Source organism: Metarhizium album, assembly GCF_000804445.1.
Source record: "Metarhizium album ARSEF 1941 chromosome Unknown scaffold_7, whole genome shotgun sequence".
Classification (NCBI taxonomy): domain Eukaryota; kingdom Fungi; phylum Ascomycota; class Sordariomycetes; order Hypocreales; family Clavicipitaceae; genus Metarhizium; species Metarhizium album.
Window position 1 is genome coordinate 997,265 of NW_024467581.1, and position 13,443 is coordinate 1,010,707.

Below are 13,443 nucleotides of genomic sequence, written 5' to 3' on the forward strand. Positions count from 1 at the left end.
CTTCCAAGATGAGCAACCCAAAAAAAGTAGGATAGACAGACTTGAGGCTGCCTCCGACGGTTCGCCCCAACACGATGCCGGGCAGCTCATCCAATCACTCAACTATACCACTCTCCATCTAGAGAGTCGTCTGGAGGTCTTGTCGCAGAAAGAACGCAGCCATGTTCATGCAAGTGGAACAGTAGCCTACCGCTGATGTCATATCGTCTGGCGAGTGATTCGCGATCAAGCCAGCCTAATGTATGACTGGATAGTGGTGTCGAGGGCCTCGGAGAATGATGATATTTTTCCATTTTCATTATATCAGATTTATATTGCCACTTGACGTCTGGCAGTAATGAGCGCTATTTCGTGACGGCTTCATGTATGTTTCGCCACCGGCTAGAGCTGGAGCATGCGAGCATTTTGCATTATATACATCTTTACGCTGTTATGATGGTGGCCTGCCCACCAGGTACATGTGGACAGGTTGAACGAAACGAGCCTTGCATTTTGAGCACAGTAGTGACCCACTACAGAGGATGAAGAATCATATAGAAAGACGGCGAGTCTTGGTCACGGCTAATTCAAATTTTGCTGCCACATGCCGGCTTATCTTCCCAGGTATCTATGTGTCTTTGTGCAAGGAATATACCTTGCTTGTGCTCTTGAAGCCCGTCCTCTGCACTCGGCCCAGCTCTGCAATGCTCCATTGATTTACTGTCCGGCGCCGCCCTGGCCTGGCGAGCCAGGCGCACCGCCGCCACCCTGGCCTGGCGAGCCAGGCGCACCGCCGCCACCCATCATGTTTCGCGCCCTACAGATCACATGCATTAGTCCACCACTCAAGTCTGCACAGAAACGATGCGGGTTGAGTGAAACCGCTGGTCAGGGGAGGTATCGTTGCTTACATGTCGGCAATGTTCGGGTCAGACATGAGGCTGTTCAAGTCGGGCATGCCACCACCGCTGCTGAACTGATTGGCCATCTCGCGCAGGCGAGGGTTGCTCATGAGGTTGCTCATGAGATCTGGGTTGCTCATGAGGTTCTGGGCCATACTGGCAAACATGGGATTGCTCATGATGGAGCCCAGATCAGGCATGCCGCCGGCACCACCGCCGGCACCACCGGCGCCGCCGCCTAGCATTGACGCGAGACTGCTCAAGTCAGGCATGCCTCCAGGCGCGGCTCCGGTCCCAGGTGACGACCGGGGAAGGCTGCCTTCCTCGGCTTGCATCTCTTCGACGCGACGCTTGGCAGTCTCGTAGCCCTTCTTCATGGCCTCGGAGCCGCCGTTGCCCTCGTACTCAATACCCTTGTTGTAGGCCTCCATGGCACCCTTGGCATCGCCGAGGGCGAAGCGAGCGAGGCCGAGACGAGACCAGGCCTTGGTGTAGGTAGGGTCAACTGCAACGGCGGCCTCGGCGTCGATGCGGGCGGAGGCATGGTCCTTGGTCGCAGAGTGGGCAGCGGCACGGTTGGACAAGAAAACGGCGTTGGAAGGGTGCAGCTTCAAGGCCTGGGTGTATAGATCGATGGCCTTGGGGTAGTCCTTCTGGGCCATGGCAGTGTTGCCCTTGCTCTTGAGACCCTCGGCCTCCTTCTTCTGGTCCTCGGTGGGCTCGGCGGCTGCGGCGGTCGAGGCGCCCGCGGCAGCAGACGCAGGTCCGGGCGCACCAGTGGAAGCCTTGAGCTTCTCGTAGACGGAGTAGATGGACAGCAGGCTCTGGGTGCCGACGGCGGCGTGGACGGCGTCCTTGTCGGCGGGGTCGACCTTGAACGACTCGGCGATGCAGTTGACGGCGACTTCGACCGAGTCCTTGTCGTCGGCGGTGAGGGTGCCGTCGCTCGCCGAAGTGCTCAGGAAGTCGCAGATGGCGAGCGCCAGGCGCTGCTTGGAGGTATGTTGAGTAGCCTGCATCGCACCCACCCGGCACTGTTAGCCACGTCATGACGCAAAAACGGGATAAATGGTGCCGTCGATGCCCGCGGCCGGGAGCATGTCTGCGTCTGTCGATGCAATGTACATACCATTAACACTGGGAAGTCGGGGCTTGCCTGACAAGCAAGCTGGGGACAGGAAACCAACTACCAAAGATGGGAGTATACAAAACAAGGGGCGGGCGGGCAAAAGCTCTCTTTGGAGGTTGATGGCTGGTTTGCGTGGTTGGTTTTTGCCCCTCGTCGTTGACAAACCAGCCTCGGCGGTTGGCTGAGTGCCCGCCGCCGCCTTTGGGTAAAACTGGACCAGACCGTTGATCAAATGCCACTTTCTGAGCCGAGACCACCGGCACCAGGGAATCCAGGCCTTGTGGACCCCTCCAAAGCTCGGGTCTCAGTGCACCTGGGCTTTTCGTGGCAGCTTCCGGCTTATGGTCCCGAACATCTAATAATACTTGAGTAGTTATTATCGTCTCTTGAGTTGAAAACTGCCTCCTTCGAGTCCTACGGCATTGATGCCATGCCACTTCCTTTTAGTTTGTCGCCGCCCACGTGCGACCACGTCCCTTACCGCTGGGATGGATCAGGAGTCATGAAGGAACGGGAGCGATACACTTTCATCAATGTGTAAGTAATATTCTTCATTCCCGTCTTATCAAGTAACTACCAAACAAACTCCGGCCTCCTCATGCATGTGTACTAGGCCCGCTCTCTGGGGGAAGAGAACCTACCTAGGTAGATATCTGTAGAATGCAATCTTGAAAGGAATACTAAGGAACAAACCCGGTCTACTTCTCCCCGCGCTTTCTGTCAACATTCTTGACTCGTCGGCTACTCAACGCTGCCACCCGCCTCGACTTGGCATAAACTCGAACGACGTCCTTCAAAACCACGAACAGGCACCCGCCAACTAAACTTCGTCCCCACTGTTGTTGGAGCAAGCCTGGCCGCCCAGTAGCACCAGAATAGGGCGTCCAAGTACTCCTCGGGCCGGAAGATGTCCATGTCTTGGGCAATGCAAGCCGAAGCGCTTCTCCCATGGCGAAGGAAACACCGGGAAGGATGAGGGCTCCGACCACAGCGTTTGATATGCCCGACAAAAGAGCACCCAAGCCCACCCTCCGCACTGGAGGGGCTTGCGGAACTTCGTGGTGAACTTGGACCTGACCCTCGGCAGCATTCGCGACTTCGTTCTCTTGGACCCCTTCATCTCCTCGTGCCTGAGCTGGTTCGGCTCCATCTGCCCGATTTGCAGGTTCATGCGCCTGACCACCTTGCTGCTCTCCATCATCATTGTCGTGTAACTCTCCGCCAATTTCGTTTCTGTTGGGTATCGGCTCCTGGCCCTCTCTCAACTCCTCGATGCGAAGCTCGATCATAAGCTCAGCATCCGCATCTGGATTTCCATTGGCATCTATTTCTCCATCCATGATCTCAATGTCGTTGAACTGCGGGTCATCCTCTTCTTCGTCCATATCGAGAGCATCGAGAATACCTTGCATCAGGCCAGCCAAGCCGCCTTCTTGATTGCGCTGAGCTTGGCGGCGTTGATTGGCGTCTTGTTGTCCCTCATTTTGTTGAATGGGCGGAAGCCCGATAATCTCTCTGTTCAACTTGATCTCATAGGGCAGGACAAACTCTCGCCAAAAGTTATAGTAAAGCGACCGTACGTAGGGGAATACGGCCAGCGCAAGTCGCGGGGACGGTGGCCAACTGAGGAAAGTATCGTCGTGCAAGATTTGATACATGCCATACTAAAGATCGTGGCGTTAGCAATATCGCATCCTCAGTCAGGAACAGAGAAGGACGAAGGGACCTCTTACCAGGGATGCTGAAGGCAGAAATATTTTGTTACTTAAGTTGGGCAGCAGTCGGCTGATCAGTAGCGTCGGCGCAACATTCATCAGGACCAGAGCGTTCCATATGCGCTCTCGTAGAAATCGCACGCCCCCAGCACTCCTTGCGTCAATAACCATTTCAGGGCCAAGCAGGAACCGCATCATCGTGTCTTTTCCAGCAAATGACCAGAGGGCCAGGGCGCCATACATCTGTAAGCTGAACTGTACGCCCATAGACACGCCCGTAAAGAGAATAAGTGGGCTTGCTCTTGTGAAGCGGTTCCTTACCGCCTCGTTCAGTGCGACAACCATGTCCCACGCCCCTTCCATCTCAATCGTAGATTTGCATACGGGACACTGCAGCGGCTTATTATTACGTTCACAGTCTGTGACCCACGACAACATGCAATCTTGATGCGCCTCGAGGGTACAGGGACAGGGATCAACCCAAGAGCCTGGGGGATCCGAGGGGTCATCGTCTGTCAAACAGATGAAGCATCGTCGTGGTGCATGTGGATGCTTTTCGGCCTTGGCAGCTTGCAGCGTCTCTGGCTGTGATATCGTGCCCTTGTCGGTCGATGCCATGTTGAACCAATAACACTACGCAGTTGGAAACGGAGCCGCAAGATTTGTTTGAGGAAGGGAGCTGGGACCGTTTGTCAAGTGTTCATAGTTGGCGGGAATTTTGTAGCTGATTCTTGGTCTAACCGCAACTAGATGGGCATTTGTGAGAATTGTCGTAGTCGTCGTTGTCGCCGCTGTCGTCGCCGTCGTCGTAGTCGTCGTCACAGTCGTCGTCGTCGTCGTAGGGAGGGTGTGGAAGTAGCCGAGGATAAAGGGGAATACTGAGGGGAAATGTTGCGTACAAGGCCGTTCCGACGGGCCTCCAAGTCCTGTATTGTAATACTTGTGCGAGCGTCGGGCCTGGAGAAGTCGATATTGAAGATGTATGAAATGATGGAAACACAGTTTCTCGTGCTGATGTCACGCTTTCCCAAAAAACACAGGGCCAGCAAGGAGCCAATCATGGACGTGCTCGCGAGCCCACTTCTGAGCCGGAGTCCCACTGCCAGTGTTGACCCGGGGCCGGCTTCAGACAAAGACAGGGCATACCGTCCGGATGATTTTGTATCGTCCTCTTTGTTGCCAGCCTTCACACTTACCAGACGAATGTATGCAAACAACGACTTGTCACAACTCAGAATCCCGAACGAGAATACGATCAAAGGACTGAGATACTCGGCTGTTCCACGAGGATCAGGGTAGACCGAGGAGTCAGGACCCTCTGTTTCAACGTTGTGATGATACAAAGAACAATGCTGCTATATATATCCCGGTAGTTACGGCCTAATGCAATACGCTTCATCCGTTTTGGGACAGCGAAAATCTTTTGAGCAAGGACCTATCTGAGGTGTTGTCGTTGCTGTGGTCTTCCAAGTAGGAAGCCTGGTTGACATCACTCCCAGTTTCGCCGCCTACGTGGCCAAGGAAGAATCACGCGCTCGCCATCCATTGCAGCCAATCGGCTGGATGCCAGTCGTGTTGCATCTAACATACATCACGATACGGTACCCCGGCGTAGGATTAAACCCGCTCAGATTTCCAGGACGTGGTTCATGCGGCAGAATGAGCAAGTTTAATATGGATGCATCCATTTTTGGACTCCGGGGCACCAATCCAAGCACAAGGCAGTGCCCACCTACGATATAATACATGCGTATATGGAGTGTGTTCATGAACCATATAAACGTTTGCCAGTTCTCTCTCTTTGCCATGGCCTGAGTTGTCACAGTTGTTTTCTTAGCAAGACTTATACACTCTTTCCAATATGTCTTTACATGGCGTGATGCAGAAGCTGCTCTTGGGCCTCGAGTTCTGTTTCTCGGTTACGACAGTAGTCTGCTTTTGCTCTGGACTTCCTGAGCAAGCGCAAGTTGAGACATTAGCTGGACAGCTTGGATGCAATATGAACTCGCGTACAGGTTTATGCTTTGCATCGAATCCAGAAGCCATCAACACGGCCACCACGATGAATTCAAGGTATGTCACGGGATGAAAATTTAGGGCTGATCAGAACTAACGACTCCGTCAAGGTCTAAGGAGTCCAACCTTGGGCTAGCGATCCTCTCTTTGGCCGTCGTCTTTGTTCGATTCGTATCTTGGCGGCTGGACTACGGCCCCCGATATGCCGACTTACTTTACGACTTGTTGTTGCTGGGGCTGTGGTGTTTCAACCTGGTCCAGCACTTTATCTCCACTGAATTCGCAGGCTGCCAATATGAGCACGTTGGACTGATAGCTAAACTCGGCATATGCAGAGTGAACATGACATGCGTAAGCATGGCCATGGCGGCCATCGTGCTATACAGCGGGAGAGCGTTGATAGATACTGGGTCCATAGTGGGAGACAAACGTAGTATCATGCTGGATGAAAGTAGGCGGGAATCTGTCGAAAGTTTTGCTGTTCATGAGGACGAACTACCAAAGGTTCAGGCGGGATCCCTCAGCCCCGTCTTGGCCTTCTTCCCGGACAAATATCACGCAGCCTCGCCAACATCATGAAGAGGTAGATGACAAGAATGGCAACGGGCACATGCAAACATTTTGACTCAGGAGTGTCTCTTGGCAGTATTTCATAGAGTACAATTGCAGTACAAAGCATCCAAGTATCATTCATCAATTTCACGTTCAAATCCTATCGAGCCAACCCTGTGCTATCAACCAACTTGCCATAGAAAATTCCAGAATAAAGAGTGGCTTGCATCTCACCCCCCCTTCTTTCGAGCGCATAAAAAAGTCGGGCCCTCGGCTAATCATTGCTACATATTGTACGTGGCGCTTCCTTATCACAGACTCATAACTGATAAAAGGAGACGTGAACGAGGAGAATAAGTCATTTATTTGTGCTACAAGACGCAGACCCGTGTTAGTCATGCCCAGTGATTGGTCTTGGACATGCTTGGGGTCGACTTACAGGGCAGTTAGGGCAAGAGCAGTTAGAACCGCAGTTGCATGAGCCGGAGGTAGAGCATCCGCAATCGTCAGCCATGGTGAGTGGTGTGGTTTGGTAGTCCGTTGTTTATTTTTGGTGCGTAAGCGTCTGTATGTGCTTGTTTTCTCTGAACGATGTGTTGAAAGTTGAAGCCAGTCTAAAGGTTCGATGGGAGGGCCTGGGTCCTTTTTAATCTGGAAAGAGTGGCCAAGACCTTCGGCGCTAGCTCCTTCCCCCACTTTCAACCGCCACAAACCAGACGACCCCTCTTTATTATGTTGTGCCGCGATAAAGTTCACCAGGCATCGTTTGGTGCTAGTTGACGAGGTGGCGACGAATGACGTTTGTGAGGGAGTCTAGGTAAGTGCTGCCGATCATCGGCCATGGTGACGAGGACAAGACTGTTTGAACATCCCAGAAACGGGAAACCTCGGTGCGTCACAACTTTCAATGTATGTAGTAATGGGTGCAGCACCCATCAACCCAGAACAGGGACCAACGATCATGTAATGGAACGGCTACTTCAAGACTTGACACATCATATATGCTTGCTGCAGGTCTCCCGCAAGACAGGGGACACGCCCTAGCCGTGGTAGCCAGGGTCGGCGTTGATACTGGATCACTTGATCGGAGGAATGCTACACTCGTACGCTCCTTGTGGCTCGCCTCTCCTGGTCTCGCAGGAGACGTCGTTTCAGAAACGAGGTTGTCCCTACGACACCTTAACAACTGCTTGGCGTAAGTTACTGTTGTTAGCGCCGCATGGAGCAAAGAACACAAGATATCAACTCGCTACGAACTGTTGCTTAATCCATACCCCGCCACGCAAGTGACTACATTGTCCAATCTAGGGATGACAAGCCTGATCAGACATGACGCTGCACATCATCCCTGCCTGAAAGCGGCATACAATGTCAGCGTTGGCACGAATACCCCTCAGTACCACAACTGGGCACGGCGTGTTGCGATCAGGTGCTCGGGTCACACGTCCCGGCAGGGTCAGATCCACGGAGTTGTAGCGCAGGGTAACATGAACCAAATTCTGCCAGGCACACAGTTTACCTTTAGTCATCGAAGAACGACACGACTCTGTCAATGCTTCGAGATTCAAGTCCCCGCCATAGTCACCAACTCCGGATCCATATCGATTGACGCATTGTCTGAATTTGTCTGCTTGCGCTACCAGCCAGGAAACATGGCACAGCACACTACTAATACTACTGCGTAAGGGATGTAATATTTGGATACATCCCTTCCAATGACATCATTGTCCTTATTTAAGGAAATCGTCAACCCAAAGCCCTGGCGGTCTTCCTCCGTGATGCCTCCGGTGCATTCAATCTGTTGATGGTCTGTACCAGCCATTATTAGCGTATCACGGCCCGTCGCCCTACCCAATTTCTGCTGATCCGACTGGTATCCGCTAGAAGGGGTCGGTAGCGATCTCAGACACTGTCCGCTCCTGCCAAACCCTGTTTGCCTGTTTATCCAGCATAGCGGAGGTTAATCCGCATCATCTTGGTGCGTAACATCTACGCACCAAGATGATGCTGGCAAAGTTGACTTCCTGTTCCGAGCCGAGATATCCGTTCGTGTTTCATTCTTGCTGGATCTGTCGCCTTCGGTAACACCCAGCTCAAGACCGAAAGCAGATTTGATGATTGGCCGGGGAAGCTGCCCACCTATTGCGTATTGCACCTCGGCATAGGCGAAGCTCAAAGCTTCACGGAGGAACATGTTTACATCAAACTGAATTCCTTGTCCCAAGGCGGGGTTCTCCGGCTTGGGCATAATATGGTGCCAGGTTCGAATATACATTGACGTCACCCATATAAATGTGCGAGTCACAGTGCCATAGGACCCCAGTGCCAGCCAGTCAAGGTAGGTGGTGAGCTCTCTACATAGAATTGGCGGGATGCGCAAAATTCTGACAAGCCCTACAACTTGGCAATGGAGGCGTGGTGAGCTCTTGAGTTGCTGTCGTGATAGCTGGAAGAGCGTGGGAGCAGCAGAGTAGTTGATTACGTCTTGTCTCGTCAACGCATACCAGATGCCGTCCTGATTTCCGCGGTGGAAGTAGAGGCCCCAGTTAAACTCCTCTTGAGCCAGGTCTTGAGCACAGTGGATTTCGTATGTGGCTATGTCAAGCCCGCAAGGAGAGTTGGAGTTGAGCTTGTGCCTGGATGCCGCATCGCCGTCTTCGATCGAGTACGGAAGAGAAATGGTTACGTAGAGAGAACCTGCGTCCAGATCCCTGATTGGGGAAGCCATTTCGGTAGTGTGTATCCTTCTGGGCAAATCGTCGTGGGGCACGAGTTCTTTCGGAAGGAGCTGTCAACAATCTGAGCTGAGGCTGAGGACGATACTACGGAGTACACCCGGCGGATACCCAGCAACAGCTGTAGCCGGTCACAATTTCACAAACGACTTGTCAAAGCGGCCAAGTCACATGACTTCTCGTAGCACTACTTCGTACCAAGGTGTACGTTAGGAGAGAATGATGGGTACTTGCATGTAGGCCTTGATGACTCTTCCAACAGGTGCGCTTCTCAGCAACACGGTCTTCTTGTTGACGCTTGACACGAATGGTATGACTCAACTTTTAGTGCCAACTGGTGCGAATAGTATCAGGTTCGGGGGAGAAAGTGGTCCTGTAACGAGTGGACCTTCGAATCCTGTCCTGCTCCAGGTTTCAAGATGGCGAGCCTTCTGTGCCATTTCTTATCTAGCAAAATTGCAACACGAATTGCTGCGTATTCGCGCGCCTATCAGAACATTGAAGCTTTGGGGTACGGGTTACACACTAACTACAAACGGATATTGCGTTTCTTGCGCCATCCCCGCTCGTTGGCCTTCAAAGCCTGGTAGACGCGGTTGATCTCGCTTCATCTCGCTTCATCTCACATCGTTCGGGACTGTGTTGCATACGCATAGGCACGTGTCCGTGGCTGATCCTTGCGTTGCATGCATTTGCTTCTTTTATCCGATCTGCTGCCAGTTGACATCAATCGACAGAGCTAGAGCCGGTTGCTGGGGGAAGGTCTCGTGCCATCTGCGGGGTTCAACGGATTATTCAAGGTGACAACATTGACAACATTCAGCATTGTTACCATTCAACCACCGTTAACAGAATTCAAGGCTCAAAATTTCACGGCTAGAAGTCCTCGTCATCACTTCAAATTCCAGATAACTCTCATCATGGCCGCATCCGTCCCCGTCGCCAGCTCCCTTGCTGACATCTATCCGCCAACCGCCTTGGCCACGGAAGCACCGAGATGGAGCAGTTTGCTGTCCTCATTCGAGGAAGCCTACGGTCACAAAGCTGCTTTTGTTGCCCGTTCCCCTGGGAGAGTCAACATTCTCGGCGAGCATATCGACTACTCGCTATACTCAGTCTTGCCCATGGCCATCACGGCGGATTCCATCATGGCCGTATCATCAACTCCCACTGCAAAAGGTGCCTCTACATTTAAAGTAAGGCTTGCGAATATGGACAAATCGAAGTTCGCCGCAAGCGAGTTTGATGTGCCCGCCGATGGCGACGTCGAGATTGACGCCTCAAAGTTTGAGTGGACCAATTACTTCAAGAGTGGACTGCGCGGTGCTCTGGCACTGCTTCGAAGAAAGCACGGAAAAGAGTTCAAGGGAGTCAACATGGAAATCATGGTCCATGGTACAGTCCCTGTTGGCGGGGGGTTGAGTTCTAGTGCCGCGATTGTCACTACCAGTGCGCTCGCCGTCATGAAAGCTAATGGCGTAGATGCAGTGGACAAGACGGAACTGACCGAGCTGGCTATTGTAAGCGAGCGAGCTGTCGGTGTCAACTCTGGCGGGTAAGCCCTGCATCTGATGGCATGCACTGAGAGAAGGGAAAGGCTAATCCTCAAGTCCCCATAGCATGGATCAGGCAGCATCCGTGTTTTCAGAGCCAGGTTCCGCTCTGTTCGTGTCATTCAGCCCGCGACTCGAGGCTCGCCCCATCAAAATGCCCCCAACCCGCCCAGAGCTATGCTTTCTTATCGCCCAGAGCTTTGTCACCGCAAACAAGCATGTCACCGCCCCTATCCATTACAATCTTCGTGTCGTTGAAGTGAGTTTTGCTGCGGCATACCTGAATGCTGTTCTCAACCCAGCTGGAACGCGCCTACCCGTTGATGCTGGACCATTAGGTATCAGTCTTCAGGGCTTTCATGACACGTATTTTTACCACGCCAACACATCGGACTACTCTGCTGCGAAGAGCCTGACAAAAGAAGAAGAATTGGAAAAGCTTATCGCAGTCACAAGTGAGACTTTTACCCAGGAAGAGGGATACACCCGAGAGGATATCGCCAAGGTTCTCAATGTGACTTTGCAAGAACTTGAAAACCGATTCACGGCGAAAATTCCTGTCAGGGCAGAGAGGTTCATGCTGCGACAGCGAGCTCTTCACGTCTTTACTGAAGCACTGCGTGTACTGAAATTCGTCACCCTCCTAGAGCGGCCCGTCCATACCGGGGCTTCGGATACATCGCCCTTCAACAAAATGTTGGGAAGTATCATGAACGCGACTCAGGACTCTTGTCGTGATCTCTATGACAACAGCTGTCCGGAGAATGAGGAAATCTGCCGGATTGCCCTGGCAGCTGGGTCCTACGGAAGTCGTCAAACTGGAGCTGGTTGGGGCGGGTGCTGCGTTCATCTGGTTTCAGTGGATAAGGTGAAAGATGTGAAAGCAGCATTGGAACGCGAATACTACTCCAAATTAAAGCTGTCAGAGGAGCAGAAGACCCAGGCAATGGTCGTAAGTAGGCCAGCGGGAGGCAGTGCCTTGTACATGGTTGGTGATGCCTTGAGGAGCTGAACTTTTACGTCTACAATAAAGCCTGTTCAGCCGAAGACTTTTACATTGCCGGGCGAAGACCAAATATTCGATTATTGTTACTTGGATGCTCAAACTTAAAAGCTGCCCGAAGCCATTCAAGGACGTCATAAAAGCCAACGTAACATTCAGCAGTAGCCTAGTTGAATGCCTCAAAGTCGTGGGAGTCAGCATAGACGAGGATGCCTGCTCGACCTTTCCGATAACAAATGAGGAATAATTCGTAGCAGAGGCAAGGTAATATAGTTTATGCACTGTCACATCTTCGTATAATTCCAGCGGATACCTAATCGTTTTTCCTTATCAAAGCACAGCCTCGTGACTTCATTTAGAAGGGTACCGACATCTATTTCAATGCTTAGTCTCAATGCTCCAATAGTCTCGCTTGTGTAGATTCGGGAAAGGTGTTTCAAGTAACCTCTCCAAATATTAGGCGATCTCGATGCGACGAGTGAGCCACAAGCTGGAATGAAGCTAATAGGATGCCTCATGGCTCCTCATACATCACCCAAAGGCAATCCATCTGGACGGCCGTAGTGGCCGGGAGAGGCGTCTGCCTTTGAGTCCGCAGTAACTTTTACTTGCACTATAAAGAGGAGTAGCGTATACTAGTTGCGAAGCCCGAACAAGAAGGCAAAAGCTGCCCACGTGCTGTTCAGAAATGTAACGCGTAGTTACACCCTAGAGTGACCTTAGAGACGTCGTGACGACGGCGGATTTTGCCGATGAAGCGTTCCTCTTCGTACGAGATATCTCGATGGGATGTGGAATGAGATGGTATCCGCAATGCGCAGCATATCCAGGTGGAAAGGTTCAAGATGATAGGGAAAAAATAGGTCCGGAATTTAAACCTCGAACGCACAATGTATTAAGTTATTTAAGTTTCCCATGTAAGTAGCAAGCTCCTTGCTCTGTCTTCTAGCACGTTGGCATGGCATTGTCCATGTCACCAAGGTCGACCGGAGACACCGGCCGAAGAAAGTGGGCCCCGGAAGGCGCTCTCCGGGCCGGGCTCCCCTTTTTTGACGTGTTCTCGACTCTGTCGTGCGTGTTAGAGTTGCACAGTACACAGGGGTTATTAACACACAAAGGAATTCGGCTATGCCATCTTCCCTGTGGCGGTTGGTTATCATCCAGATACAGATACGGAGCGGCGGAGGAACCCGACTGTGCGTTTCTTTCCGAGTCCTGCCGCAACGCGTCTTGAGCGGTCTGGTGAGGTACCCGATCTGGTCAAGGTAACTTTTTGCCCCCTTCTCCTCCTGATTCTCTGTAACATGCAGGAGGGAAACCTATGCATCTCTTCATTGGGCAGGCCACTGAGACAGTCCAGAAGCGGCGTGTACTCTCACATGGTGCGGTAACAACAACCAAGAGGGAATTCGGCTGCATTTTCCTCTTGTACTTCTTTGATCTGTTGAGGAATTGGCTTTCGGGGAATAATGGTCATGCAATGGGGTGAAGATGCCGACAAATGGCAAGGAGGCAGCGTGCATGGGTGATGCTTCACAAGCCGCGGACATTGATATAAGACTAGATTAAACTTTGGCCAACTGCGCGGTCTTAAACAAGACAATAACAGCCAGGCTGAAAAAGCAACGAGATGGAAGGAACACGGCGGTTTGGACGACGAAAGGGGGGATTCTCCCTTGTCCCTCCCGCATTGCCAAACCGAGGACTCCGAGAAATGTTGTCAGTATCATCTTCCCGGCTGGCTGCGTCCCGGCGCAGTTCTTCCCCCCACCGCCACGGAATCGCTTGCCCAGAATCGAGTGTAGATGGTGGTCTCGGCAGTTTACGGACGCTGATCTGGGGCGTATGTACGCAATACG

At 52.2% G+C, this 13,443-nt stretch overlaps 4 protein-coding genes across 4 annotated transcripts; 1 reads left to right on the forward strand and 3 right to left on the reverse strand.

Annotated features, from left to right (window-relative positions):
* Positions 1 to 696: 696 nt before the first annotated feature.
* MAM_03757 (TPR Domain containing protein) lies at positions 697 to 1,900 on the reverse strand (the record flags this gene model as incomplete). Its single annotated transcript, XM_040822556.1, has 2 exons — positions 697 to 796; positions 891 to 1,900. 2 exons carry the CDS (start codon positions 1,898 to 1,900, stop codon positions 697 to 699), a joined length of 1,110 nt encoding a protein of 369 aa, XP_040679699.1.
* Positions 1,901 to 2,708: 808 nt separating this feature from the next.
* Positions 2,709 to 4,343, reverse strand: MAM_03758 (RING finger domain protein; the record flags this gene model as incomplete). The annotated part of the gene is made up of 2 exons (XM_040822557.1): positions 2,709 to 3,674; positions 3,744 to 4,343. 2 exons carry the CDS (start codon positions 4,341 to 4,343, stop codon positions 2,709 to 2,711), a joined length of 1,566 nt encoding a protein of 521 aa, XP_040679700.1.
* Positions 4,344 to 8,253: 3,910 nt separating this feature from the next.
* On the reverse strand, positions 8,254 to 9,021 carry MAM_03759 (uncharacterized protein; the record flags this gene model as incomplete). Its single annotated transcript, XM_040822558.1, has 1 exon — positions 8,254 to 9,021. The coding sequence occupies one exon, from the start codon at positions 9,019 to 9,021 to the stop codon at positions 8,254 to 8,256; it is 768 nt and encodes a 255-aa protein (XP_040679701.1).
* A 927-nt stretch (positions 9,022 to 9,948) lies between these two features.
* MAM_03760 (galactokinase) lies at positions 9,949 to 11,593 on the forward strand (the record flags this gene model as incomplete). The annotated part of the gene is made up of 2 exons (XM_040822559.1): positions 9,949 to 10,583; positions 10,648 to 11,593. The coding sequence occupies 2 exons, from the start codon at positions 9,949 to 9,951 to the stop codon at positions 11,591 to 11,593; spliced, it is 1,581 nt and encodes a 526-aa protein (XP_040679702.1).
* Between the last annotated feature and the right edge of the window lie 1,850 nt (positions 11,594 to 13,443).